The 24,421-nt window shown below is 42.0% G+C and overlaps 1 protein-coding gene across 21 annotated transcripts in view; it reads right to left on the bottom strand.

The window, feature by feature from the left end:
- cadpsa (Ca2+-dependent activator protein for secretion a) overlaps nucleotides 1-24,421 on the bottom strand; it is a 174,365-nt gene that overhangs the window by 122,003 nt on the left and 27,941 nt on the right. For 20 of the 21 annotated variants that reach the window (XM_055509343.1, XM_055509332.1, XM_055509329.1 and 17 more), the window contains exons 3-8: nucleotides 23,701-24,033; nucleotides 6,100-6,180; nucleotides 4,598-4,834; nucleotides 3,778-3,899; nucleotides 2,456-2,567; nucleotides 2,225-2,364 (exon numbers count right to left, since the gene is read on the bottom strand). In XM_055509343.1, the coding sequence (XP_055365318.1) occupies nucleotides 2,225-2,364; nucleotides 2,456-2,567; nucleotides 3,778-3,899; nucleotides 4,598-4,834; nucleotides 6,100-6,180; nucleotides 23,701-24,033 (1,025 nt within the window). The remainder of the gene's footprint in view (nucleotides 1-2,224; nucleotides 2,365-2,455; nucleotides 2,568-3,777; nucleotides 3,900-4,597; nucleotides 4,835-6,099; nucleotides 6,181-23,700; nucleotides 24,034-24,421) is intronic. The other variant, XM_055509342.1, reaches the window with a different exon arrangement.

Here is a 24,421-nt window from a genome sequence, read left to right as displayed (position 1 = left end):
TACATTTAGACTTTTGCACATTTAACTAAATGTGAGAAAACTAGTTATAGGTGCTCCTTTTACATTTGGCACCCCATACATGTCCATATTAAGCTTCTGCTCTTTGAGGGACACTTTCACTGCAGGAGATCAGATCATGCTTTCTTTTAAACAATATTGTACAAAAAACGTGCTCTTTTCCCAGTCACTGTACATTCTTATCTTTGATTTTAAACAAACATACATGATAAACCAGGATGAGTTCAGTTGTAGTTAAGCCAAGATTTTTGACTTACCCTGGATTTCTGGAGAACTTTACTGATTTTCACTGAGGTTTGACCAAAACAGTGTCAGGTAGGTAGAATCAGAGTAGACACTCTGATTCCTTCATAATTTATATGCAGAGAAGTTATCAGTCATTCCTCCTCCAACCCAGACTAGTGGATTACTTGCTACAGCACAGTCTACAACTAGCGCATCCTGGTTTCCTCTGTACCTCTGTAGATTATGTAGAAGACAATAAGTACTTCAGCACGCACATTCTGATATTTGTGGATAGTTGCATGAGCCAGAGTTCAACATAGAATCCGCAACTTCATCCCAACAAAATCAGCAGCCGTGAAATTCAGCACAGGGATATTCAGTTGTTCACATCGGCGTGTGGTGCAGACCACCAGCTGTCTACTCCACACCTGTAAGCTGTCGGATCTCCCCGCTGTCGGCTGCCTCGCTGTCAACTTATTGCGGGCACCTTTCGGCTGTGACAGCTCCGTTCACATTCTCACTCTGTGTACTGTAACCTGTCTGGGCTGCACTCTGGATCATACAGGTAATCCTGAATATCAGACTGTTCTAACACTATATAACTTGCTGGCTTCTAAATAATCCAGAGCAGATCGTCCAGCCATTGAATATTTGTGCTGTAGTTGTATGCATGAAAAACAATGGCGGCCAGTACAGTTTCGTTCCAGCAGACTGGCTCCGCCCCCTCTCAGTCTGACCGTTGCCTGGGCAGGTACAGAGGAAACTAGGAAGCACTAGTTGTAGTTTTTGTAGCCACAGCAAACCATCTGCCGAGGCTTCTTACGGGAGAAATAGATTCCAACTTTTTTTATGAATTTTTTGTTACATTTTAACATCTGAGTCCTGGAAATAAATGAAGTTACACAAGTAAAGAAAACTTTAGTTTGTTTTGGTCAACCCTTATTGAAAATCTGTGAACTTTTCTGTGGCACAGGTAAGTGGGGGAATAACGGCCCAAAGCAACAGGTTGACAGAGGAGGCTGTAGCAGTGGAACACAGGTCTTTGTCCTGTATGTAGATGCGCCCAGCTCCCACAGTCAGCGCTTACCTTTGCAACGGGCCGTAGATAGCCCTGCCTACTTTCATTTAACAGACGGACATGAAAGAGGAAATAACGAAATAAACAGCTGGTTAACTTTGTAGGAACATGGCTGGAGCTCTGCAATGACTTTATGTGGTACAGGTGAAAGGAGTAATAACGAAATAAACGGAATATAAAACGTTATATAAAAAAGCGTTTTCTGTTTATATTTTTTATTGCACATTTGTTAAACTTGATGGGTGTACTGTCATGTTTTCTGTAATTTTTGGTGGATCACGTTACAGTGCACAATATACAGTGCACAATATTTGAACTAGTTTTTTTTGTAAATAAACAAAGCTTCGCCACATTTGAGAAGGATCTGTAACTGTCTTATTGTATTGTTGATTTTTTTTATTGTTTTTTATTGCTTCCTTCGGTGAGACCACAACAATAACACTCGTCCTTTCATGTTGTAAATCCAAGAACATAGCAGTGGAACATTGTAACAGTGGATGTCACTCATAGACTCAGGAACTGTGCAGCCTTGCAGACAGGAGCAGGGTCAGCGAGCCCACGCAACCCACCACCTAGAGTGCGTCAGTGATGGCCCTCTTTACCTAACAAAAGCCGCTGTTCACAGATGATTCAGGGTCTCAGCTAGCCGAGCAGATCATTTGACCACCTTGTAGATGAAACTGGTATTTTTAGAAAATCCAGTAGTCCTAGTGTTAATTCTGTATTTGTGCAATACTACTCTAAACATCTTAGTTTTGATCTTTTTTGTCATTGTATAACCACAGTGGCTAAATCTAAATTATAGCATGTTCATCTAAATTACCTGACTAGAAAAAAAATTTAATTTCCACATGGCGACCAGCATGCAACATTGATCTATCACTAACAAATGCTATGACTTACCCACAGTGCTTCATGTTCTGTGGTTTGTCCATACGAATAGCCAGTTTGATCCTGAGGTCACTGTCTGCACAGCCTTTAGCCACAGCCATTTTATGAAGCTCACATTGCTTGGGGCTGTTGGGAGTTGGGTGGAGAACAACCTAATAAAATGGCATAATCAGTATAGCACCATCATTATAGATATAAAGTAGTCACATGAAATTATCCCAGTGAAACCAAAATCTTTCTTACCCTTCCCAACTCCTTATCTTCAAGAGCCAACACTCCTGTGCTCTCGGTGAAAAGCTTCACTTTAACAGCAGGTAAAGGCTGGGTGGTGGTAAAGTCACCCTGGGTACCCCACCTATATGTCCAAATATATAAACACATGACAACTCACACAGAGAAGGTACAAACACAAAAAACACAGGTAATGCTTATGTCACACAATGACATCAAGTCACAAATTTAAGTAACGTCGGTTGGACTTTATTATTCAAGTGAATGTCTAACTTCATACCAATGTCATTTCCACCATTCTGCTGAACCAATACTGACAACAGGATGCACATTTGCCCTCAGGATGTGTTTTCAGCTGAGGCCAACAACAGTACTAGAGACTGGGAACTGACTCTATTCTAGTATTGTCATTGTGCTTGTGTGAGTTGAATTTTAGATATTGGAAGTTGGTTCTTGTGCACGTATTGAGCTCTATGTGTCTATTGGCCATTCATGATAAAAAACGTGAAACTGGGAAACTGTTAATAACTTGAAAACGATCAGTAGTCACCAGAGAAAAAACGATAAATTAGATTAGATGTAATTAGATTAGATGGTATAAATATTAGCTAAACGGTGCAAACATGTATTCTACAGCGCTGTTAGATGATCTGTTAGAGGATCTCGTAGAGGTGCCCGTTCCAGGATTGTGACGTAGCTTCACGTCCACCTTCATGTCAGACCACTTATATTTTTTCATTTCCGCTACTGTGTGAAACCTGCAGTTTTTTGGATTTGAACTTACACCAAGTTTAGTAGGAAATCTATGCAAGTCTTTGAACATGAGGCCCCTGGACTTTAAATACACGTACGGACAGGTGACAACAATCAACTAATTACAGACAGGAAATCACAAGAACAACAACTACAAGAGAGCCAGAGTGCCCCCAGGAGACATGGGTGCCTTAGTCATCACCTAAGGCATTGCTGTTTCATCTGCCCACTTCTCAAAAAATTCTCAGATTGTATGCACAACAAATAATACGCACATGATGATTTAGCATACATAATTTTAACCACATGACCATAAATGACATTTGAACTTGCCATGATACTACAATAACAAGCTAATTAGTTATAGAAGCAGGCACAAAGTGTACCAGCTTAAAAGACATGACATGCATGATACACTACAGTGCAGAGCTCTCACCCACTCTTCCTGAACCACCAGATGGCAGTGTTTAACATTAGTAATGCTGCAATTACTAAACCTACTTTCAAGTATGTGTGTTAAAGTTTTAAGGAAAATAAAATTTGTGACCGTGTTTGTGATCGTGTGTGTATACTGAACATACATGGGTTTAGATGCTTCAGCCTGGTCTGTCTGCAGTTTATGTCCACCCTCCACCTCCATAGTACAGTAAACAATCCTGTTTGAGGCCAATGACTTTAGTCCTTGGACTTCCATGATCACAACCTGAAAAACACACAGACATAAATCAAGCAAAAGAGAGAGGGGAGAACTGTGAAAAGTAATCTTAGCCAAAACAGAGTAAATTGTATATAGGCGGGTTTACATTTTGTTTTCACTCTGTATGGCTATAGATGTCACTGATGAAACTGGTGTCCATGGTAAAACTGGAAATCATCAGATGGGTAAAGGAACCACTGTATTCAATTAACAGTAAACACACGTACAGTAGTTAAATGTAGGTGAAATCTGTATCATGTGTAAAATACTGTGAAGGTTGTAGGAAGTTACCAGCCGTAGCACCCATAGCCATGTTCATGTGTTTTATGGTTTTAGAATATAGATACATAAACAGCTAATATTAGCAACTTTTATCACTTAGGCTACATTTAGGGTCATTGCACTCCCACACACAATGAAGTTTTTGGTACTTGACTCAGTCTAAAAATAAAATGCCAAGAGATATGATAAGATAAACGACAAAATAAACGTAACTATTACTACTAATAATCTGCCTTTTTTAAGGTTACCTTTCTTGTCCATCTCTTTATCACCACAGTCTACCCAAACATAATTTGTGTTTGCCCAAACACAATTGTTTGGTTTGGTTTGGTTTGGTTTAGTTCGGTTCGGTATGATATCTCTCTGTTCCTATTTTTACTCTTTTTTAAAAATGATCTCAACACTAATTATCCTTCACCAACCTCCAATGTAAAGGACAGCACTACATCAGACTTGGACAAAGTGTTTTCGTCCTCTTGTCCCATGTCCATGATCGATGTGTTGTGGCCCCGTTTCAGTTTCTGCAGCTTGAACTCTCCACCCTTGGATACAGGCATGCTCTCTAAGTTGGCCATCAGCAGGTTTACAGAGGATCTTAGCTCCTCAATGAACATTGCCTCCATCTCTCTGGAGGAAAACTTAGGAAACCTTCCACCACGCTGAATAAGGGGGAAAAAAAAAATTAACCGGTTAATGAGCAGTAAAAAAAAGGCTGTTTAAAAGAAAAAAAATAAACAACTGCAGTAGACATTTTTGCAATATGATATTGATTAACCTAAATTCTAAACTCATTTCAAATAACTCTTAACTTTTATTGTTTTAAATCAATTTTGGAGATAATGTTTACCCTCTTACAAAATAGATCCTAACAGGAACATACTTTATATCCAAGTACTACCAGAAATGTACCTAAATAAGCAAATAAATAATTTGCGCGAAACAAGTCTGTATGTAATTTGACTAAAACGGCAAGGTGAATATCTTAATTAACTACCTCATCTGAAATGTTCCTGATCTTCCTGCTCCACAACCTCTAGCTTTGTTATCCACTGTTTGTATTGTTAGTACCGGTAGTTACTAAGTCTCTTAGTCAGCTCTGGTTTATAGCCAAGTTTTAACTTTCTGGCAGCATTTTATGTTTCTAGGTTTTGTAGGTTTTTTTGTTGTTCATTTTGTGTTTCTTCTCAGAAGGTTTACTTTTGTTAGTTCCTGCTTAGCAGTATTTTTCAGTTTGTTGTATACTGTATGTGGCTTTGCTTTGATTCAGATTTTGTACTGGTGATAAATTTACCTGTCCAAACATACTCATCATTCCAGTTTGTCTGTTAGTGCCTGTACCACCATAACTGGTCAGTAAATACAATCCATAGCATATTGTCAAACCTTATAAACCCTCTAGACCAAGGGTGGCCAACCCTGGTCCTCGGGAGCCACAGTCCTGCTGATTTTCTGACTCTCCCTGCTGAATAACTTAATTAGGTTTGTCAGTTAGCTGCTGATTGACTGAAAACACTTGTACCTCATATCACATCTCAAGTCTCCCCTACATTATGACACTATTTGGAGTCAAATAGACTTTGTGGTTGCAGAGATAGATTCATCTGAAAGTAGTTATGCCATTTTCCAGAAAACCCTGATGATGATTTAGTTACCTTATACAGGTATTTGTATTTATGCATATTATACAAATGGTGTGTATCATTTGAGGTTTATTATATTTTACATATTTAACTCATAATTTAAAATAGACACACACACACACACACATAGACACTGGTACCATTACTATCATCCTCGGCATACTTTCATACGAAAAAGTAGTAGTACAATTTTTAAAAGGTTTGAGGTGTTTTGGTTTTAGATTTTCTAGAAGACTGAAAGACTGGGAACAACAGCATCCATCCACTCATTGTTGGGTTCTTACACGAGCAATCTGGTCTGCCATCTGCAGTCGTCCATCCAGCTCTCTTCTGATCTGTGCTGCCTGCTCATCCAGGTTGTCCAGCTAGAAAAGGAAAAAGGTGTACAGACACAGAATATACTATCATCATACTATCATCAATTATGTAATTAACTAATTAAGGTAACAACAACAACAACGTTGTATACGTATGTATAGATAGAGAGATAGAGAGATAGAGAGATAGAGAGATAGAGAGACAGACAGACAGACAGACAGACAGACAGACACACACACACACACACACACACACACACACACACACACACACACACACACACACACACACAGAGCAAGGGGGACCCATGATGCCAGGTCAAAAGGGGTGATATCATCATCCTCCCCACAATCACAGATTAGGTTCCAAGCCCCAATAGTAACAGGGCTTAACGTGGAACACGGAAAAGAGGTTAGCCAACTACCAGAACTAGAGAAAAGCATGGCAAAGAAGTACAATGCACGTAAGGCTACCCGACTGAAGAGAAACACAAGAGAAGTTGAAACCAGGAATAAACAGAATGTTCTCCACTGAGCCATCCAAGGTGTACTCACAGTGGCAGGCTATTAACACGAGAGCAAACCCACCAAGGCTGGAGACTAAAAAATACTGCAAGGGCATATTGGAGAAGAAGGCATCAAAAAACAGCAATGCCAAGTGGCTGGTGAACTTGAGAGAAGACCACAGCTACCTTCCTTAACAAGATCCAGTAACCATCAAAATGACAAAAATCCAAGAGAAAGTATGAAGAACTGGACAGCACCAGGCCCTGACATGGTTGAAGAAGCTAACCTCACTCCACGAGCGCCTGGCGGCACAAATGAAAAGGCTACTAATGGATGTAACTCACCCTGAATGGTTAACAGAAGCCAGACCAGTCCTGATCCTGAAGGAAACCCAGAGGTGAGCAGTCCTATCCAACTACTGCCCAATAACCTGGCCCAATAACCTGGCACATGCATCAATGCATGAGCAATGCCCAGAAAGGAATTGGTAGTAACATCGAAGGGGCAAAACACCAGCTACAGGTAGACAAAGCAGTCACCCGATGTAAGGATCCTGTTGTTTTTTCACCCTGGACCACGCCTTCACCCTCACCAGGCCACGCTTCAGCTCTGGACCATGCCCATTCTCTCTCCTTCCCTCTATAGACACCTAGCAATCAGCTCAACTTGCCACACCTGCACTTCCCCTCTGCCTGCCTTCAAAGACTCCTGCAGCACAGCACTCTGTGCTGGGTCATTGTTGCACCACCACCCCTTGTACCACCTTTGCGCCACACTGTTAATGCCAGGCTAGTTTTGCCATGTAGTATCCTCGTGTCCATGCCATGTGTAGCCTTAGTTCATTGTTCATGCCATGTTTTAGTTTAGTCTGCATTTGTTTCATGTCCATGCCATGCACTAGTGTCATGTCCTTGCCATTCTGTGAATGTTTTGTTAGTTGTCAAGTTGCTAGCTGTTCACGTATGCCATGTTGCTAGCTGTTTACATATGCAACGTGCTAGCCCTGTAAGTTGCCATGTTGCTAGCTTGCTAAGGTTGCCAAGTAACTAGCTCGCTAAGTTGCCATGTCGCTAGCTCGTTATGCATGCCATGTGCTAGCCCCGTAAGTTACCATGTTAATAGCTTGCTATGGATGCCAAATTGCAGGCCCTGTAAGTTTTGCATGTTGCTAGTTTGGTCTGTTCAGGCCCAAGTGGCCAAGATTTAACCACATGAGGAGTCTTTCCGGAGTTCCACAAGTTAAATTTTGTTTGGTTGAATCATGTTTAGCCTCCTGGTGTATTTTGTTTAGTTAAGGGAGTTTATTGTGTTTTGTGTTGAGATGAAAATAAACTGTTGTCATGAATTCCTGGCCCTCACGCTACTCTGACTCGGCCCAGACTGACTTTCATAGCCTCGATCCACCATCCTGTGTGGCGGATCGTGACACCCGAGACTGTAAGACCAGATATACAGTACCGACCAGTGCACTGCCTGGATTGACTACAAAAAAGGCCTATCACTCAATGCCACATACATGGGTCATAGAATGCTTGAGTTCATCCAGAACTCAATGGGAAAGTGGGAAACAACTATAAGCCAACTTCAAACTGATGGCCCAGGTCAACATCATGTGTGGCATATACCACACTATTATATAAGGAGATGCTCTGTCACCACTGCTGTTTTGCATAGGCCTGAACTCCCTCAGCTAGAACATCACCAAGACTGTTTACAGGTACCAACTACGGAATAACACAACCCTCAGCCACCTCCTCTACTTGGATGACATCAAGCTGTATGCCAAGAATGAACGAGATATCAACTTGCTTATACATACCACTAGGATATACAGCCAAGACATTGAAGTGTCAATCGGACTGGATAAGTGTGGTCGGATTGTTACAAGGAGAGCAAAGGTAGTCAGGGCTGAGGGGACAGAACTCCCAGAAGGCAAAATAGCAGATGTAGAGGATAGCTACAAATACCTTGGAATCCAACAGACAAACGGTAACCACAGAGAGAGGAAAACAGCAACCACTAAGTACCTCCAAAGGGTAAGGCAGAAAGAACAAAGTTCGGGTGATTAACACCTACGCCCTCGCAGTCATCATGTACCCTGCTGGCGTAATAAGCTGGCCAAAAGAGGAGATGGAAGCCACTTATACCCCAAATCTAGCACCCTGAGACTGTACGCTAAGCAGAAGGAATGAGGCCAGGATGAAACAAATAAGCTCCATGATCTCAGGAAGATATCCCCAACAGATGACGTGCTTAGTGAATACCCCAGGCAGCAGAAGCTATAGGAGGAGGGGAAGGAAGATAAGGTACCCTCATGGAAGGACAGACCCTTGCACGGTATGTACCACCAGTAGATAAAAGAAGTGGCCGATATTGACAAATCCTACAAGTGGCTGGACAAAGCTGGACTAAAAGACAGCACAGAGGCACTAATGCTAGCAGCACAGGAGCAAGCTCTGAGTACCAAATCAATAGAGGCTGGGATCTACCATACCAGACAGGACCCCAGATGCAGTATATGCAAAGCTGTCCCTGAAACAATCCAGCACATGATAGCGAGATGCAAGCTTATAGCAGGCAAAGCATACATGGAATGTCGTTACCAAGCGGCCGACAGACATCTGTGCTGAGTACAGGGTGGTCCCAAAGTCCAAATGGGACACACCACCAAAGGTGGTGACAGAGCTACAATCCTGGACTTCCAGATACAGACTGAGAACCTGGTAATGGCCAAGCAACCCGACATAGTAGTGGTGGATAAACAAGAGAACAAGGCTGTAGTGATAGATGTAGCAATCCCAGGGGAGAAAATAGAGAAGATGTGGAGGGTGAGGGCACACGTGGTACCAGTAGTGGTAGGAACGCTAGAGGCTGTAATTCCAAAACTGGGAGAGTGGCTCCAGCAGATCCTAGGAACAACATATGAGATATCTGTCCAGAAGAGTGCAGTCCTAGGAACAGATACTTTGCATGATGGTGCTGACTTGTTAAAGCAAATGAAAAGAAAAAAAATTAATTAATTACACAAATATTATTCCCGCCACCTCATCTGCAATGCTGTTGTCGATATTAGAGTAGTTACAGTACAACTGGCTCCACATTTAAGCTAGCTAGCAGCTAACGATGTCGCTTTCCAAAGGCCTAAGCAGCAAAGTTGACGGGGGATACTGTATAAAGAAGAATGGAAGGACAGATACTGCTTTCATCCTACCTGGTTTTGTAAATGCCAAGCCTGTGTGTCTGATCTGCAACGAGGCAGTAGCCATTTGCAAAGAATACAACATTAGACAACACAGAGGCAAAAAATACAGATTTCAGCGTGTCTTTAAAAATTAAATTACACACTTGCACTGCACTTGCTGCAAATTACACACACAGCAGCAGGATCCTCATCCATGGCCTCACAGCACAGGAAAAGGTGCCCAGTGCCTCGCTTAGGGCATCCTGAATCCTGGCTCATCATGGGAGGCCATTTACTGATACAGAGGTGTTTAAAAAGGTGATGTGTCCATTTTGCAGGAGCTGGGTAATGATAAATCCATAGAAAGTCTGATAGGCTCATTGAAACAGGTGCCCTTCTCTGTGCGCATCACTGTGTGTGATATAGAAGAGTTGCTGTCTCTTATCCCATCAGATGGCCACACCAGAGGCAGCATAATATTTGGTAAACTAAGCAGCATTTATTATCCTTTGAGAAATTGTATGTCATTGTGACAGACGGTGCTCCTTCTATGGTGGGAAAGCACAGAGGTTTGGTGAGCAGGTTGAAGGAGGTTGTTCCTCACGTACAGGCACTGCATCATCTATCAGAGCGTCTTCTGTATGAAGCTGAGTAGTGAGGTAAAGGAAACCAAGAATGAGGTGATGTGCATTAATAATTATGTCATAGGAACATCAAGCAAACAACACCGTCTTTTTTGACAACTTGTGGTGTAGTCAGAAGAGGCTACACATCATGATCTGCTGCTGCACAATGATGTGCGCTGGTTGAGCAAAGGAAATGCCTTAAAAGCCATGTGCATGCTGCTGAGTGAAGTAAAGGCTTTCCTTACAATGAAAAACAATGCGACAGCAGGTGATCTCGAAAGCATGAGTTAATGGCCACTGTAATACAAGCGACTTCTGTAATTTTTGACATTAAAGAAAAGACACACACGTTAGGAGAAGTGTTAATGCTGGATTTTATCAAACAGCTTCAGAAAAAGCTTCATGGCCAGGTTTGATGACTACACCGTGTCAAAAGGCCTCATTGCGTTTGTGCGTGATCCTCTCAGGGTCCAGCCAAGTCTAACATTCTTATCAATGTTGAAAAACACCTTGCCATTGTTAGATGAGGCAACATCTGAAATGGAGTTAGTTGGTTAGTTGATTTTCGAGCATCCTCCCTGATCAGCACTGCACTGCAAAAGAGTGTGCGCATTCTGACTTGCATGCAGTGAGGATTACAGCACAATAAAGAAGGTTGCTTTTTATGTGCTTACTATATTTCCTACCTACACTCGTGGGTCAACTGTCTCATCAATTAATGCTATAAAGTTGCAGGAGAGAAAGAAATGACATGACTTTCAGAATGCCCTGCGCTTTAAAATGACATCTCTAACACCAGACAAACAGAAAATAGTGAAGGAAGAAATACCAGTTTTCCTCTGCAAAAGTTTTCCAGATGATGCAGTGGACACTGTTCACAAAAATGCAACATAATAATAATAAAGAAAGTGTTTAAAGTGAATATTCCTTTATTTATTGAGTGTTATATGGCCAGCTTCATGTTATTGCAGTGTCAGGGCGGCGTAGATGACGGACCCACATGCACAGCACAATACGAGGTTTTCTGGTGTTAAAGAGTGACGTTTATTCCAATATACAGAGTCAAATCCGGGCAGGGTCATACACAGACGATCAAGCAGGTTCAATGGGATCAGGCAGAGACGTAGTCAGGAGCAGGCACAGGTCAGATACGAGGGATGAGTACAATACCAGACGTCAGGCGTTGAATCGTGGTCGGGCCGGCAAGGTCGGTAACAGGCAGTAGAAACAAACAAGGCAGACAAGGATCAGGCAGGCTCAAGGTAATTAGCAGATTGAGTTGGAAAACCAGCAGGACATTGGTTCTCGAGGACCAGTGTTGTAGACTCCTGGTTTAAGGTGTCATGGTGGGGCCATGGCTGACATTTTTGTCACTGCGCTTGTAGTTCATTATGGTCTTGATGCCTCTCCACGTATCTCATGGGTTGTTGTTAAAATGCTCCTCAATGTGCTGTGTTTACCTGTATTTTTCCTGCTGTAGCCTGCAGCTGTCAGCTGCCTCCCTATTAGCCAGCCTTTCACCTGACCTGTAGGCAGAGTCGCTAGCTTGGAGAAGAGATTTCAACCGTACTGTCCAGCCACGGTTTCTGGTTTGTAAAAACCCTTACTCTCTTTGTAGGTAGGACTGCATCCATGCAGAACTGCAGATAGCGTAGTACTGATGGTGTGTAGCAGTCTTCAGTACTACTACGTCAGTGCCTTCCCTAAACATTTCCCAGTCCGTGCACTCAAAGCAATTCAGGCGTGCTGCAGAAGCTTCTTCAGTCCAAACCTGCACTGTCCTGGTTGTTAGTTTTGACCTGCAAGTGAACGATTTGTATGATGGAATCAGTTTGATAGATATATGGTCAAACATGCCTAAATGAGCAGCTGGTACGGCCTTGTATGGTCCTGGGACATTACAGTAAATCTAATCAAGAATATTACTGTCTCTCGTTGGAAGGTTTTAGGAGTTTAGGAAGCACTGCATTTAGCTCTATATGGTTAAAGTCCCCAGCTACAATCACAGCAGCCTCTGTCTTTACATTCATCTGCCTGATCAGGCAGTACAGCTTCTCCAGTGCTAATTTAGTGTTAGCCTTTGGTGCTAGCCTTTTTGGTGTAAACAGCCACGATCATGCTGGAACCCAACTCACCATTTTCTACGGCTTGCATTTCGCCGCTAGATATTCCAGGTCTGGGGAGCAGTATCATCCGATGATATTGGTGGCTGTACACCAGGAGTGGTGAATGTACATAGCCAGACCTCCGCCTTTGGTTTTCATCGAGGCTGCCATCCAGTCTGCTGGGAACAACGAGCACCCCGACGGCTCCAAAGCAGAAGTAGAAATAAAAATAGTGTTCCAAGCCGCTGGGTATATACGTGCCGCCATCTTTGACTCAAAATCACTCAGCAGCAGGCCAGTCCTTTTTGTCTTTAGCCCAGAAGAGACGCTTCTGACGATGTCTTCTGTTCAAGAGTGCTTGACAAAAGGAGTGCAAAAGCTGAATGTCTTGTCTGTGCATAGCTGTTCTTGAAGCAATGACTCCAGCTGTAGTCAACTTGTGAATCTCCCCCAAAAATACGAATGGGTTCTGTTTTTCAATCCTCTCCAGGGTGTGGTTATTCCTATTGCTTGTCCACTTTTTTTACTACACCTTTACCTTCCATTTGCCTCTCTGTTAATGTACTTGGACACAGAGCTCTGTGAACAGCCAGCCTCTTGCCCTCCTTGTGAAGGTTCGGACAAGTGGTAAGTCGGCAGCCTTCCCCATGATCGTGTACCCTTCAAAACTAGAGACAAATTTTAAGGCCTTTGCAGGTGTTTTAAGTTAAATAGCTGATTAGAGTGTGGCACCAGGTGTCCAACCTTTTCACATTATTCTAAGTTTACTGAATACTGAATTTGAGTTGTTAAGGGTACTGGACAGTGATTAAAATTCTTTATTGCATTAACCGCATGAGTTTTCTACGATTAACTGTGATTAATGCATTAATATGAGATGCATTCAGTAACAAATTGAAAAGTGCATTTTTTTTAAAACTACTACTCTCCAGTGAGAGCAACAGTTGGTGCACGTTGTAACGCCGAGGCTCACTCAGTTATTGGCATAAAATACAGTAAGATAAAATAGGATCTATTAAAAACTGCCGCACACATGTTTTAGTCCTTTTTCTATGTGATTGGAGAGTTCAGCTCAGACACAGCCTGGGGGAAGAAGCTGACTCTGTGTCTGGTGGTTCTGGTGGCCATAGCTCTGTAGCGCCTGCCAGAGGGGAGAAGCTTAAACAGTTTGTGTGCAGGGTGTGTGGGGTCAGCAGTGATGCTGACAGCCTGTTTTCTGAGTCTGGTCCGGTACAGATGCTCAATGGAAGGGAGCTCAGTCCCAATGATCTTATCTGCGGAGGCGGCAGACATCACAAACCTTCAGTGCCGGTAGGGGGTCTGGTGGCGGGAGGGTGTGAATGTTGAGGGGTGTAGTTGAGCCTATTGTCTGGCCAGGAGGTGTGAGGTGGTTCCTTTCAAACCGGCAATAAAAATTGTTTAGGTCGTCTGCCAGACGTTTGCTAGCCTCAGGGTGTGGAGATGTTTTCATGTACTTGGTGATGTGCTGCAGGCCTTTCCAGACTGATGCAGGATTGTTTATTGATAGGCTGTTCTGCAGCTTCTCTCCATAACTCTTTTAGCTGCTTTGATCCCCATGTCAGCCTGTTTTTGGCCTGCCTGTACAGGGACCGGTCACTACTTCTGTGGGCTTCTTCCTTGGCCTTCCTTGGTTTTCTTAAGTCTGGTGTGAGCCATGTGATTTATAGTTGTTGAATGTGTGTACAGTTTTTCTCTTAACACACATACCCTCACAAAAGCTGATACAATGTCACAGTATCAGCACTGTAACAAATTGCTGTAGAAATACAGGAAATGCAAGGAAGCACAGGAAGTGCAGTAATGCAAGTACAGTAAAAAAAAATGACTTTGAGGAAATAACAGTAGGCTGCTGTACCATCCTAACAGCATAATACAGTATTTTTGAAGGTAGGTAAATATTACAGCAGCTACTGTACCATTTTAACGGTATAATTTAGTATTTTTCAAATCAACTCCCAACGGCATGAATGCATTTGCTGCCTGTTGGACATGCATGCATATGTCTCAGTTAACGTTAGCTAACGTTGTTCTTCTGTACAAAGAAAACTAAAATTTTTCCCATTAAACCGTTTCGTTGCTTTTCTCATTACATAGTTACTGTAACAGAGCCTATACACCTTTAAGTTTTGTTTAGCATGATTTATTTGTCTATTATGACTGTATATTCAATTCGTTGTTAATTTGGATATCTCTGTCTATGTACTAAAGACGCCTGCCCCCGCAGTTGATGTTGAGCATACTTTCAGCCAGTCCACGTCTGATACTACTGGGTAAGTATCACATGTCACAGGACATTAACTATAAATTTGATCAGTATTAGTTGCAGCTGATGAAGTCACCCAGCAAAGCTACATCCCAGGGGTTGTTGCAGTTTAATCAAAGGTAAGTCCATTGCTAGTCTGAAATGTTATTGTATTTTTTTCTTATAATTTCTGTCCAAGAATATAGAATGACCATAAAATAAAATATTCAGTTTTTACATTTCAGACAACTTGGATATCAACCAAAAGGGGAACCAAGGACAGTCAGACAGGAAGCTGGTCAGCCACTGTCAATCCCCAACCCACTGAATTTAGAGTGAGGCTTTGTATAGGATTAGTTTAATGCAGTTTTGATCGCAGTTAAAGAATAATGTTCAAATGCGTTACAAGATGTAATCACTATTGCATTACATTTAATAAAGGACTTTTTAGGTCAAAACATTTTAATACTAAACCAAGTATGACTGAGTGGATGAGTAATGAACCGTTTCGACCTAGGAAGAAAGAAATCCAGTTGCTGTGACTACACTTCAAGATCTTACATATTTTGGTAGTATACTACTGTATTTATGAGGATTACAGTAGGAACAGTAAAATAACAGTATAATGCATGAGTTGACTGAATGTATTCTTTTTTTGTAAATTAAATATTCTACACAGGACAGTACTGTTTTTTTTAACAGTAATAAGCTGTTTTTGTACATTACAGTACAGTAGGTTCATAGTAAAAAAACAGTGCTGTAGCTGCCAGTAGTTTACTGTAAATTAACAAGGATTTATTTGAGTGAGTGAGCTCATGTCTCGCTGCGGCTTCAAAAAACCCCCAGTCAGTAGAGTCAAACCAGCCCTGCAACTCCAGTTTGGACTCCTACGTCCACCTTTTTACCATCCTGACCACAGGATGAGGTCAAGCAGACAGTGTTTAGGGAGTCCTTGTGCCACTAACAACTTGTTAGCTTGCCTTGCTTTTGTTTATACATCTCCTACATGCTACAACCAATGTAATCTGCTGAAGTCTTCCTCTGCTGTTTGTTTAGGTGGGTGATTTGCTAGCATCAACGGTGTGTATTGCATTTAAGTGATACTTCAGACTCAAAGTACTACAGTGATTCAGCTGATTCAGGATCAGCTTTGAAGGTTACAAATTGATAAAGTCCGCGTAAAACAATTTATCTGCCCCCCGCTCTATTTTGTTCTAGTTCATTGACTAGGCTGCAGAGGTCTTAGGCCCTGCTCTCAAAGGCTCTGATTGGTTGAGAAGCGTATCTCAGGCCAGTATCGATCAAGAGCCCGCTCCTGACCAATTGTTTGTCTGTATGAGTATTCAGAGTCAGTGAGCCACAGACTTTCCAAATATTAATAATGAAAATAAACTACATTAAGGCGCATTGTGTGTGTTAACAAAGTAACACGGTAACGTGCCCAGCCCTAATATGTACACGCTGTTACTGTTACTGTTATATATTGTTACATACAGGGCAAACTCGGACTCAGCTGCACTTTCTATGAGCAGGAGAACAGGCTGCTGAGGCCTACAGACAAGACTAGAGTGGAGGACCCTAATGCAATGACCCAGAGACAAACTCATAAACACAAATAGTTTTGATAATAACTAAATAAACACAAAGCAGGTAGATAAACTCAAAGCACTGCTAAAAGCAGGATAAGGTGACTAGAGTTAAGGGAACTAATACACACAAAAGAGTAAACTAAAAATCACTGAAGTGCAGAAGAAAGTAATACGTAACTCTAAACCAGAAACATGTAACAACCACAAGGACAAACGCACATGGACTAGACAAGCCTTGACTTAAGACAGGACAGGAAGACAAAGCACAAGACTGGAGCAAACTGGTGTTGTTCCACGCAACATCATCAACAAACCGACAAGGACAAAATACAAACTAAGGTCTTAGATACAAGTACGAACAGGTGAAATAATGAACAATGAACTATGAAATCACATGACAACCAACTATAAAACAGAGCCAGAATGTCTCCTGGAGGCACGGAAGCCTGAGTTTTGAAAGTTGCAGTATGTTTACAGTGATTCGAAATATATTATTAGACATAATTTTGAGGGCTTTGGTAGCCAATATAAATCAAATTTTTTGTACAGTAGAATTAAATCAGTTAAAATATAAATTGTCTTCTCAAAAGACAATGTTATTCAAGCCTTCTTGTATTCAGCATCATAGTGAGCTATCTGTCAGTGACTTCCTTTTTCAGTTGGCCAAGACGAGTTTACCATTCTGTCTGTCTGTCTGTATCTGGAAGTCCCACAGGATCTTGGCTCGCTCGTTCTCTACCACCTTGGGAGGTGTTTCCCACTTTGACCTTGGGGTTTCCAGTCCATACTCCGCGCAGATGTTCCTGTATACAGTACTATGCCAGCCACTTGGTTGTGGTGTTCCATGTATGCTTTCCCTGCCAGCATATAGCCCTGTTCCATAGGGGCCAATACAGAGAGACTCAACAAATGCTCAGTCATAACTCCACAGGACTGCATGCTGTGAGCTGCTCCTCCTCATACACCACACAGCACATTACACATTAGCACCTTTAATATATTTTGCATATCTAAACTAGCACTTTTTTGTTATAATTGGTCATTGCTTTCCAATTCAAATGCATTTTACTACTTGTACAGACTGTAAATTTTACAACTAAAAATCTTCATATTATTTTTACTATTATTATAAAACTTGAATTTCATTATAAGGTAAATTAATTTCATCCCTACTTCCTTCTTCTTCATAATGCTTTGTTCCTCTGCTCTTTATCCATTGATTTAGAGTTGATAACTCCTCTAGATGGATTAACCAAACGCTCATCATGATTAAAACAGGCAATTGCTTGCGCCTTCAATTCAGATAAGGGCTGGCATAAAAACGAAGGGGGAGGGGAAGAGTAGTGTGCTTGTGTGACTGCGTGCATGCATATTTATCACACTGTGTACAGTTAGCTCTTACCAGGCACCAAAAACCTAGTGTGATATTATAAAATATTCACAGACCCTTTCAAAATTAATTTCAGTGAAAAGAAATGTCCTATCAAAGTTTCAAGGTGGACAAATAGCTTTCTCCTCTCTCAATTCAGTGGTTGTCACTATTGTGGATAGGTTTTCCAAGATAGTGCACTTTATTCCACTTCCCAAGTTGCCCTCACATGGAATAGAACTAAGGGCGCTGCAATTCAGGATTAAATTCAGCATAAAACACCACAGAAAGAAAACTGAGGATCACAGCTAAGCAGAACACTAATGTGACAACAGAAGACAAGAGATAAACCTAGAAACAAGGAAATAGTACCACTGCTACCTGCAGGGAAATGCTAGCCCACAAAATGGAGCAGTATTAATGACTAACATACTAGAAACATTTAAACAGGTGTCAAAGACAAACAAGGCATAAGACTGTCTTACAGACCAGTGTAATACGACCAAAACACAGCCACCACAATGACACATGTAACATTCTGCAACAACCCAACAAATGACTAGACACAAACAAAGGTTTAAATACTGAACTAACAGGTGAACATGATTGACCTAATTACAACAAGAAACAAAACAGGAAGTGACACCATGGGGCTAGAACAACAAGAATGAAACAAAGACATCACCAGAACAAAACATAACAGAAACTGGTGCCCCCTGGCAGCCTGAAGGCCGAATCATAAGAAATCCAGATACTTATTGTACTAATAATAATTTGTCCAGTTTGTTTTTAAGCTGAAGTACTGCCATATAGCACTTTACGCCCATGGTTTGTCCACAAGTAGCAGGATGGTGGCTGTGGCAGAGGCCATTCTCCTCTCCATAACCTTCTTCCCCCTCTGTCTCTCTCTGTCCAATATCTCTGCTCTTTCCAAGCTTTCCTGCTGCTCCATCTATGCTGCTCACTCGCTTGCTTGCTTTTTCTTTTTTCTCCCCAAGCTCCTGCTTGCTCGTCATCCTCTCGGCTGTTGTTACAATGCAGTGACATCACGTGGCGAGATCAGAACGCTGTTGCAGACACTGCCAGGGGCACTGCAAGTACCGGTCCCATCCAAATTCAGTATACAGTAGTACCACTGTAAATGCCTCAGTACCGCCTTACCAAATTAGTACCAGTATACCATGCAACCCTATTCCAGGTTTGAACCACAAGTGCTAGACTCCATGGTCCCATTGGCTACTGCGTCTGTCAGGCCGTGTTACCTAGCCTGGTGTAAGGCACGGCGGGCCTGCTTACAGCTGAGACAGCTGAGACAGCCATACCTTCGCCCAGGCCAGAGGGTATGGCTGGCTCCAGGGACATCAGAATCAGAATCAGATTTAGCTTTAATTGCCAAGTTTGCACAGGACAACCAAGAAATTGTATGTGGTCTGACTCCGTCTTCCCTCTTGTGACAAAGAAAATTATTTAAAATTTTAATTATAGTTATTTAAAGAAGAACAAATAAAGAATATAAACTACAGCTCACTATATCACCATTTGTTTTTATTGCACATTTATGTTTGTGTCTGTGAAGAGTCACTGAGTCATTGTGTTGTGTGACTGATAGAGTTCAGCTCAGACACAGCCTGGGTCTGCTGGTTCTGGTGGTTCTGCTGGTTCTGGTGGCTTTGGTTCTGTGACGTCTGCCAGAGGTGAGGCGCTTAAACAGTTTATGTGCAGGGTGTGTGGGGTCAGCAGTGATGCTGACAGCCCGTTCTTTGAGTCTGGCCCGGTACAGGTGCTCAATAGAAGGATATGTCCCAATGATCACCCTGACCACCCTCTGTAGTCTGTGTCTGTCCTGTTTGGAGGCTGAGCCAAACCACACAGTGATGGAGGAGCAGAGGACAGACTGGATTATGGCCGTGTAGAAGGTGGTCAGCAGCTCCTGGGGCAGGTTGAACTTCCTGACCTGTCTCACCAACAGTGTCTATGTGGGGGAGGGGGGGCACTTCAGGTCATGGAGATTGTGGACCCTGGGAACCTGAATGAGTCCACAGTAGACACTGGGTTATTGTGGATGGGGGGCGCAGGCGGTTCTTCCTGAAGTCCATCGTCATCTCCACAGTCTTGAGCGTGTTGAGCTCCAGCTGGTTCTGACTGCATCACTGGACCAGCTGCTCCACCTCCTGTCTCTATGCAGACTTATCACCGTCCTGGATGAGTCCGACGACGGTCATGTCTCCTGCATACATAAGGAGTTTCACAGATAGGTCTGCCAGCCAGTTGTGATGCTGCTCAGCCTCACCTGCTGCCTCCTGTCGGTCAGGAAGCTCCTGATCCACTGGCACGCGGGATTGGGGACAGTGAGCTGGGTCAGTTTATAGTTAAGTATTCCAGGGGTGATGGTGTTAAAGGCTGAACTGAAGTCCACAAACAGGATCCTGATATATTGTATGTGCCAAGGAGATCCAGGTGCTGCAGAATGTAATAAAGTCCCAGGTTTACTGCATCATCCGCTGACCTGTTTGTAGGTGAACTGCAGGGGGTCTGTTATGTCCTTCAGATGCCTCAGCACCAGCCTCTCAAACGTCTTTATGACCACAGGCTGTTTCTGAGATAAACTCTACCGGTCACACAATACAATGACTCAATGGCTTCTCAAAAAATCTGAGTCATTGGGGGCGGGGACTAGGACCGCTGCAGCGCTCAGTGAACTGGAACCAAATAGAATAAAGGTGTCTTCCATGGACATTATCAATTTAAATCTCTTCTTAATGGTGGAGTTTGTGGAAACGTCATTCAGGGCAAAGCTGAATCTGAATCAACTGAAACACCGTAGTACTTTGAGTCTGAAGTATCACTTAAATGCAATACACCATTGATGCCAGCAAATCACCCACCTTAACAAACATCGGAGGGAGGCTTTGGCAGACTACATTAAATGCATCGTGTGGAAGAAGTATAAACTAAAGCAAGGCAAGCTGACAAATGCCATAGCTACAGTAAGTGGTTAGCTACAAACTGAAGGCAGTGTTGGAGTGTTAGTGTTGGAAGATGTCGGTTTGACAAACGTTTTTAGAATTGCAACAAATGACGGCACGTGTGAGCCTCCCTCATGATGCACCATCACAGGAAGAAGACACGAGTTATATGAAAAAGTGAGGACTATAAAACTGAAGGCGTTACAATGTACACCAACTGTTGCTCTCATTAATCGCATTAATTGTGATTAATTGCAGAAAACTCATATAGCTCATGCAGTTAACGTGATTAAGGATTATCATTGCTGCCCGGCACTACATAATGTGTGAGTGTGTGTGTGTGTGTGTGTGTGTGTGTGTGTGTGTGTGTGTGTGTGTGTGTGTGTGTGTGTGTGTGTGTGTGTCCTGAGCTACAGAGATGTACAGCAGCTGCTTTACTGGAAGTTTCTAATGAGGAAAAGCAGCATGTTGCTTGAAAGATGCTGGGAGGGCAATCTCTCTGTCTGGCATTACTTCAAAAGCATGTTGCCTGAGCCACAAGTGGCAAAAGATGACAGCAGGAGACAAATCCAATTCCAGCTGCCTTAACCTGCACCCATCCGGGGTCATCACCAGGTTACACCCACACTGCAATAGCTTGCTGCATAACACTAGTGTGAACACATTTATTCTCAGATTTGACACCTTGAAATCCTGTTTCCTGTTTGAACAGTTCAGCCCTCTCACACTTCCTTCATCTATCTGAACTTTAGTTATTTAAATTTTATTTAGTTTTAAAAAACAAATTAGGAAAAACATCCCCCTTCAGCTTGTACAATATAAATCTTTGGCCAAAACATAAAAAAATAAAAATAAAACAGGTTTACAGGTACGCAGCACAGCTGATCGATTATACCATATACAGTAGAAGCAGCCTTGCGGAATATAAAAGGAGCATCTATAATAGTTAAAATAGTCTAAAATAGTTTTCTCACATTAAACTAAAGACACAACATGTTTTCTCACATTTAGTTAAATGTGCAAAAGTCTAAATGTAAATGTTAAATGATCTACCTCTTCTGTCCAATAACCTTCCATCATTGTTCTATGTTCAACTAACCTTGTCTCTTTCTCTCCAGTAGTTGTGCTTCTCCCCTGCTCTCTCTCTCTCCTCCACTCTGTCCTCACCTACAGGTATCATTGGACTCAGAGCTTTGTGTCTGTAATGGGCAGCTGTGGATCCAAACATCCTGCCTGTGTCCAGTCTCTGGTCCAACCATCCTGCCTGTGCTCTGTTGTTGCTTGTTGTTGTTGCTGTGCTTTTCTCTCTCTCTATCTGCTCACCCCAACCGGTCAAGTCAGATGCCCGCCCATATTCAGCCTGGTTCTGCTGGAGGTTTCTTCCAGAGGGAGAGGGAGTTTTTTCTCTTCACTGTTGCTGTAAAATTGTAATTAAAGGCTTGCTATATGTGGGATCTGTTGGGTTTAGTTGTGTAATGTCTTAAACTTTACCTTGTAAAGTGCCTTAAGACAACCTTCTTGTGATTTGGTGCTATATAAATAAAATTGAATTGAACATGTGGCGTGGTAAAATTTCTTAAACAAATATTCTTGTCTTGTGCCCTAATATTCTATTCTGTGGCACAGTGAGTTGTGGCTTTTCCAGAAAAGTAAATTAAATTCCCAGTGTGTGGCTCTTGAGTTTTAATCTAAAAACAGTGTTGTATCTAATAATTTTTTTCAGTTTACTGCAACATTATAATCACTCTATATGTCTAGGAAATACATACACCACAACATAACTGTTATGAAAATAGCCAAGCACTGTATTGCATGTCTACTGTTATAACCATAAACTCTATTTATATTTTGTCAAACATTTCTGTCATTACAGGCTGTGATTTAATTAATATTTTTACTCCAGTTTTCCAGAATGTGATTATAATTAAACTGCCACCAGAAATAATGTTGGTAAGTAAATGAATCAAGATTTATAGAGAAACAGATGCCAAGTTTTACTCAAGGGCACACCTAGTGCCAGAAGCAGGGCTTGGGACCTTCTGCAGTTGAGCCGTTCCCGGGGGAGCAGTGGAAACATGAAAGGAGCCATAAAAGTATTACTCAAGGACACACCTGGAGCCCTGGTGGACTTGGGCCTGTACAATAAGAGGAAGGAGAGAACCCCAGGCAACTGCTCTACCTACTGAGCTACCAGGCTACACGTTATTTGTTTGTGATTGAGATTAATATTATATTATATTTTGACACATTGTGTTTGGTAACTCAGGGGTAGAGACTTGGTTTGAAGAGCAGAAGGTACCAGGTTCAAACCCCCACCAGAAGACCACTTTTGTTGTTATGTGATAATGACCGATAAAGGCTTTTTATATATAATATATAACTACAGTAAAAATTAATTTGGATTAATATTATAAAGTTATTTAGTTGGTTTGCATGGTAGGACAGGCTTGTAGGATATAAGGCCAGGAAGAGAAGTGCCTCAAGTAGAGAAAATGTTGGCTGCAGTTGGGTGTGGACCAGCTGCTGGGCACGTGATACAGTAGCAATGCACCTTATCAGCTATTATGTTCTGTGGAGTTCTCAGTTTTTGTTATGTTCAGCCAAATCTTTCTTGGTGATATATTTTGTTATTTTGGAAATAGTTTTGCAGTAATAAACCTTACACCAGGTGAGTACCACTGTGTCCCTGTGTGTGTCTTCATTGCTCAGCTTTACACTCAGCTATGAGGAGTTAGTTCAGTTGCTATTGTCACAGTATTCTCTGGTTCTAATCAGATGCAACAACATACAAAAGTAATCTATAACACAGGACGTGTGACTGAACTTGAATGCATTCTGTTCTGTTTAAGTCATTTGTTTAGTCAAAAATAATTTAGATCAGATCACAACACTTTGAGTATTATAATTAGATCAAGAATTAGTATCAATATCCTAGAAATAAACAAACTTAGGAGTCACTGACCTGACAGGCATTATAAAGCAGCTGGTGCTCAAACTTCTTGATGCCCAGAATCTGCTGAAACATCTCATAGAGCTGATCCTTGCTGAGGATAAGTTCCGAGGCGGCGCTGGCCGTCATTCTCTGCTGTTGCTTCCGAGGGTCCTCTTCACCTCGATAAATGGTGTCAAACTTGGCCATCCAGGAGCTCAGCACTGTCTCTTTGCTCAGGCCATCAATCTCAGGCAGACTGCGCACACGCTTCTCTATATGCTTCTTAAAAACCTCCCGAGAATCACTGGCTGAGCAACCACCACTCTGCACCATCCGGGACACGCGATCACTTTTAAGAAAGACCTGTAAAAAGTAAATGCAAATTAACAGATGAAATTTGTTTTTTAATCTCCAAAACATTCAATTTAAATGTAACAGCATCATCAGGATATAGATAATCCTGAAGATACAGGACAAGGCAATAAGTAAGCATTTTGCAAATTTTACTTTATGCAGTATTGGCCTCTCAGCATCCAATAACAAATATCACCTGCTTGGCGTTTTATTGGAGGTTGGCAAACACCTTAATGGTGCATTACCGCCTTATTCTAGGTTGGAGTGTGAATTGGCTGGTATAGGCTATCCATTGTTCCCAATGTAGGGTCCCTACTATCTATAATGTCTCTCAAATTCATTCCTAATAAAACATACAAGTTCAACAAGGACAGACCACGAGCTCATTTGAAGAAAC

Source organism: Betta splendens, chromosome 5, assembly GCF_900634795.4.
Source record: "Betta splendens chromosome 5, fBetSpl5.4, whole genome shotgun sequence".
Lineage (NCBI taxonomy): Eukaryota > Metazoa > Chordata > Actinopteri > Anabantiformes > Osphronemidae > Betta > Betta splendens.
The sequence above is the reverse complement of the archived record's forward strand: the minus strand, read 5'-3'. Positions and strand labels throughout refer to the sequence as shown.